Raw genomic sequence first — 6,344 nt, 5'->3', positions numbered from 1 at the left:
TATTTTTAAATTTTTAAATAAAAGTCGGGCTTAAACTATAAAATCTCAATGTAAAGGATTGTACCAGGAGAAATCTAGACTCAAGATGTCTGGTGAATTACATCTAAAGCCTGTACTTTCTTTGCCGCGATCTTTAAATTTTTTTCTCTTCGAGTAGTAAGAATGTTTATTCTTTGTAATACTCGTCAAATTTCGCGATGGAATCACAAGAATTTAAAGTCTGAACTTCATATGTTAGATCAAATTCAACATGTTGGCACTGTACAACATTCGATCTGTTTTAATTCAGACATTCTCGAACTGTATACTTCCGAAGCGATTAAGACCAAAACCAGTGTTTTTATTCGTGCGATGTTAGAGCAACAAAAAGAATTCTTGTGGTAAATATTTTTTAGATATATTCGTTTTTAATAGGTTAATTTATTTATATTTATAAATTCTAGCCTGAATTTCCAACCCGACATCTTGTTTTGTACCGAAGAGGAAAAATATCTTCTACGAATTGATGTAATTATAATTATTTTTAATTATACACTTAAAATATTTTTAACATTTGTGTTTTTATATTTTTCAGCCTTCAAATTATTTATACAACCTTCTTTAATTCTTTATTATTTAATTTTGTTAGCTTTTAGTTTTATTGGTAGTGTTTCATATGTTGTTAAGTGTTTAAAAAATATATTGAAATATCATAGTTATTAATTATTATAATAACTAATTGTGTTTTTTTTGATTACTTAAAATAGCATTGTTTTAAAATAATAAAATATTTGCGAAAAATGAAAAACTTATTTATATTAGTTTAATTATTTAAAGTATTTTGGGTGGGGCCAAAACCGCCAAGGGTATAAAGCGAAGGTCGCGAATTCGTTTCCCCATCTCGCAAATAACTAATTAGCATTTTAAACGGCGAAAAAACGAAAAAACGAAAAAAAAACGATACCAAAAGTAAATTAACATAAGTATTTGGTGGGGTCACATATTACCGCCGATATCTCGGTTCGACCTTGTCCGATCGTGACCAAACTTGTTGGGGTGATAGACCGAGGCTTAGTGGTTGTGGACAGGTGTCAGGCGTCGAGGTCAAAGATCATCTTCAAGGTGAAATTTGAGATTGAAAACAAAAATATGTTTTTCGATTTTTCCAAGGACAAAAATTTTTGTTTTTGAAAAATATTTTGGGGTGATGGGGGGGTTGTTTTGGTGGCCATCTTGGAAAAAAGCGTTCATATTTAGTCCCTCTCTACTGATGTTTTAAAATTTCCTAGTGCCCATACTTTGCGTGATAAAATCCGTGGAATTCCGAGTAAAAGCGGTCTGGACTATGTTTATCTGCAAAAAGAGTCCGAAAGATTTGATAAGTTTTTAATAGACCATCCTGGATATTCTAACACTCCAAAAGAGGGAGCGCTTATTTTCGACGAAGTGAAGATAATTGGAAAAATGATGTGGAATTCAAAAAATGGGGAATTTATTGGATGTGCAGTGGATTCATCCAACTTCGCTTCTTCGGAAGATATTTTTAAATGCAAAACTGCTTCAGAATTGCTTGAAGCTGAGTACGTTCTGCAATTTTTATGGCGCTGTACTGCCGCAAAGTTTGACGTCATTGGTCCATATTTCATGTTTGTAAAGACAGTGTCACATGCTGCAATTTCAAGTTGCACAATGAAGGCCATGTTTGGTTTTCATAGTGTTGGCTTTGAAGTAGGAGTTCTAGTCTGTGATGGAGGTAGCAGCAACATGACATTTATGAGAAAAAGTCTTGGCATCACTCGAGTGCAAGAGCCATCTGTGAACGAGGATGGATCCCTTGATTTTCGTTTTAATACCAAATTTAGAAATCCATATTTGAAAGATGCGTGGGTCTATTGGCTGGTATGTCCAACCCATCAATTGAAAAATATGATAAATGCCTTATACAACTCACAAGATGATGGGACACGGGACTTCACAAAATGTGGTGTTCGTTTTGGATGGCAACAAATTAAGGACATGAAGACTCGGGAAAATCACAGAGTTGATTGTGATGAATTTGTTCAGGTAAAAGGCCTTTTACAATCCCACATTGATAGAGACTCCTGGTCAAAATTAAACATGACACCGGCTAGTATAATGCAACAAACACCAGTTCTGGGTGAGCTCTACAATTATGCCAATCCAATGTTTGAAGTGCGACCGGTTGATCGACCAAAGGTAATGGCCTGCTACGAATTCCTCAAAGCCTGTCACAATATCTTTGAAGAAGGATTACTGTCACATAAGGCTGTTCATGGTGTGGATGCGGATCCAGTGAAATCCATGTTAAATGGATTAAAGTTCTTTGAAGAGTGGGCCATAGAAAGAATTAATGAAGATAAAAATGTGTCTATGACTAATAACCCTAAATATTTAGCATGGCAAACCTGGGAGCTACTAAGAGTTTCGGTTTATGGTTTTGTAGATTATATTGAAGATTTTACAACTAGGCATTCTTCACGTTACATTTTCCCAGTTCGGATTAATGGATCAGCTGTCGAGACACTATTCAGTCAAATGAAATATGTAACTGCTGGAAAACTCACAAGTTTAAATTATCAGTGCTCGAAGAGCTCTCTTAATTAAAGGGTGCACTAAGACTTCACAAAATGCTGAAGCCTCGTACCGTAAAGTAGTATTGGATATTTGAAATAAATAAGAAAATTATTACTTTCCAAGAAATCAAATTTCAAGATTATTATTTTGCTCAATTAAATTTCTAAAAGAATTTTTGCTTAAAAATTGTTTTAAAATTTTATAAAAAATTGCTACTTCATGAAGTTTGAAAAATCACATTTATTTAGAAGCTTTTGGACCCAAGGTCCTTCCTTATTATTGACTAGCCGAGGAAGGACCTCGGTCCGAAAGCTTTTAAATGTGACTTTTTAAAATCCATGAAGTAGCAGTCTTTGGTAAAATTTCAAAACCATTTTGTAAAGCACCATGGAACAGAATTTTGAAATTAATATTTGTACTTCAGTTCATTAAGTATTACAATTCAAAGAGCAATTGTTACAATTAAAAATCTAATGAGGTTGAAATTGTTACAATTAAAAATAGTCTAAATGAGGTTGAAGACCAGTAACATTTCAAACAATTGTAATTTAAAAAATACCCTCAATTATAAATTTTTATATTTAATGACAATCATATTAGTTAATGGCTTATCACAAAATTCATATAAACAATATCATCTTAGATAATAAAATATTAGGAACATTTTAAAAATCACAGAATGCTTACTTAATATTGCTTCCAACAACATTCCAACTAATACTGTTTTATAGTTTAAAAATTAAAACTAATATTCAAAATCTTCCATAATTTTCTTTCGAATTTTTCTTCCTTTTTTTGATACGGAAATTGTTGGAGTTCTGGAAATTGGAGACAACTGAAAGCGTGATGTTGATGTTTGAGTTTCAGGTGTTACAGGGGAGGTTTCAGCAAAAATTTCAGCAGTTTCATTTTTCTTCTTAGAGGGCTGTTTTTTCTCTGCTACCTTCCTTCTTTTTGGGGCCTTGCTTTTTAAAAATTTCACAGTTTTGTTACTTTTTTTAGGTTTCATTCCATACAGCATGCATCGTAATGTTTGGCCACCAACTCCTCTTTTCCCCCGTCTTTCATTTCTTCTCCTACCAGCAGCTCTAACCAAATCCGCTATTTTAGCGTGCATTAATTTTCTTTCAAAAATTATGCGATACCTCTCCAATTCGTTTTCTTCAAATCCATATTTAAGGATAGAAGGTATATCCTTAACAGCTGCATGAAAAAGTCCTTTTAAGCACTTGGTATTTCTAACCAAATTGGTTGTTTCTTCTGCAATTAAAAAATATTTTAGAAATCAATTATTTGAGTTTAAAAGACAATGATAACTTACTTATGGCATTTGCAGCTTGTGGGCCAAACCTCCATTTGCGAAATCCATCCACAATGATCTTGCAAACGTAATTTACATATGGGATTAATTTACTGTCCGCAATAAATAATCCACCTTTGTTTATGGCGTCTAAAGCTGGTGGTATATTGTTTTTCCCAAGATCTTGGTTGCGAAGCGAAAGACTAATTGTGTACATTAAATGTGCTTCGTCCCTTTGTTTAGTGGTTAAAGGTTTTTTACCCTGTTTCAGCCTCTTTATAATTTGCATACCATTTTTGTTGATTGACCAAATTTCACCCATAGCTCCCCCAACTACTCTATTCATGGTGTATAAACGATCAGACTTTAGATGTCTAGTTTTACACCTTTGGATTTCAGATTGATTAATTACAAGATTGTATGGCCGTTCAAACTTTCTTGGGTTTTCAACCGCAGACGATTCTTCAATTGCATATTTCCGGTTCATACTCGCTTTGGCATCTAACACTTTGTCAGCAAACCAGTGAAGCACCTTGGAGAGTGCTGGTCGATGTATTGCTTCACATACTATAACTGGATCCAGTTCTTCATTACCAAACAAGTTACGCACCCATTGGTACCAGTCAAACACGAAAGAAGAATATCCACAGGGGTCATCTTCATATTTGGAAAACAGCAGATCATGCTGTGCACACATGTCTTGTAATAATTCATTCAAGCTTCCGTTGTTTTTCATATAGTCAATTGTTTGTTTCACGATCCCTGTTTTATCAGTTACGAAGTATTCGTCATTTTCATAATTTTCTAGTAGTACAGCTAGTTCTAATTGTCGTCCACTTATTTCTGGTTCACTCATATTAAACAACACTAAGTTTTCACATTCATTAAAAGCATGTGCGAATTAAAACATAACTCTAAGCCTTAGCTTGGGTATTCTGCAACCAAAAGGTTTTGAGAATAGGGGGAACTATAATACTCAAACCAACTCGCTCATGTACCTGGTGTAAAAATGCGCGAATTTAACACTCCGCCGCGGCGATTTACCAATCCCCCCTGTCAACCCCCAAGGGGGACCGCAACCCACATTTTCTGAGGGGGAAACTCATTTTTCACGTTGCGCGTAAGGGCCGAAGAAGTTCACTTTATGTCTTTTATATATATTTTTGCTACGAGGACTAAAATGGGACGTCCGTCAGGTGTCGGAAGTGTAGGCTTGGTAGGGGTTTTTACTTGCAGTTATATTTGATCGGGGGTTTGGAACGCGGCGCTATTTTCTATTGGAGGGGTCTCTGTTTCTACCCATTTGGATGACTTTCTAGTTTTTTCGTCCTTGGTAACGAAGTTGGAGGGATTTTTCCAGAGCCGAATATGACCTTTCACACTGCAAGGCAGGGGTTAGGTCCGCCGTCACATAGTTTTCGTGGAAAAGGGGGGGAAATTCGGACGCTCTTTCCTGTTTGGAACTGTCGCCTCATGGTGCAGTCTGACCTTCTGGGTGGATTTTATATTTTTTCTGGGCGCCGGATTGTCTATCAGGGGGAAGGTAACACTAAGGTGGGACAATGAATAGATTCGCTAAATTATGGTTTTAAATAAACTTTTAAGTTTTTTGGTTTTTTAAATTTAATTTTAATATTTAGAATTTTAAAATTATATCCATCTTCTGGGGCATTCTAACCCTACCACGCATGACATACCAAGTATAGTAGGGGTTAATAAAGTGTATTAAAGGATTATAATGAATTTGGGATTTTTGATTATGTTTGATGTATACTATGGGAAAATACCAAATATATGATTATGAGATACACAAAACGAATGATTTTTAAAAATATAAACAAAAAAACTTTTATTTTTTTCACGCCATATGGCGCCACAGGGGTAATAGTAGTTATAATAATTTGTTTATACAACTTAAGGCTTATAAGCTGAAATATCGGAGTGACTTTTTCATCCTATAGCAGGGTATTTCAAACCAAATGTTCCTATTTCAGTTGCCCTAAAAGCTAGATGAAATATATATTAAACTTATTATTTACCATGGTGAATATTAGTAGAAATTATGTTTAATTCAGAGAAAACGGCATGGTATTAGAAGATAAAACTTATTTTATACAAGACGTTTCGAGCCGAGGCTCTTCTTCAGTCGTTCGTTAGTTTTAATTTGATTTAAAATTTTACCACGCGCCATATTCAAGTTCTAATATCACGCGAGCAGAAGGTCAGCGTGTTAAAAAATAAACAAAAGTTTTACTGATTTTAACAATTTACGTGTGTAATAGAATCAATGTAACCGATAAATCCAAAGTATATGTAAGTCAGTGTGAATTATTAAAATATAAATATAAAATAAAATAAAATTTTTAAATATTTAAGGACATCATTACTAAAATGCAAATTTATCTAACAATATTTAAAAATATATAAAAAAAATAACTGTCACCTAATTATAAATATATCTGGCCTCCAA

General features: G+C 34.0%; 1 protein-coding gene across 1 annotated transcript; it reads right to left on the bottom strand.

The window, feature by feature from the left end:
* Nucleotides 1-3,319: 3,319 nt before the first annotated feature.
* LOC149943327 (uncharacterized) lies at nucleotides 3,320-4,730 on the bottom strand. The gene is made up of 2 exons (XM_090175681.1): nucleotides 3,896-4,730; nucleotides 3,320-3,834 (listed from the first exon to the last, which is right to left on the bottom strand). The coding sequence occupies exons 1-2, from the start codon at nucleotides 4,728-4,730 to the stop codon at nucleotides 3,320-3,322; spliced, it is 1,350 nt and encodes a 449-aa protein (XP_090031807.1).
* Between the last annotated feature and the right edge of the window lie 1,614 nt (nucleotides 4,731-6,344).

This window comes from Leiobunum rupestre, chromosome 5 (assembly GCF_980474605.1).
Source record: "Leiobunum rupestre chromosome 5, qqLeiRupe1.1.hap1, whole genome shotgun sequence".
Lineage (NCBI taxonomy): Eukaryota > Metazoa > Arthropoda > Arachnida > Opiliones > Sclerosomatidae > Leiobunum > Leiobunum rupestre.
The sequence above is the reverse complement of the archived record's forward strand: the minus strand, read 5'-3'. Positions and strand labels throughout refer to the sequence as shown.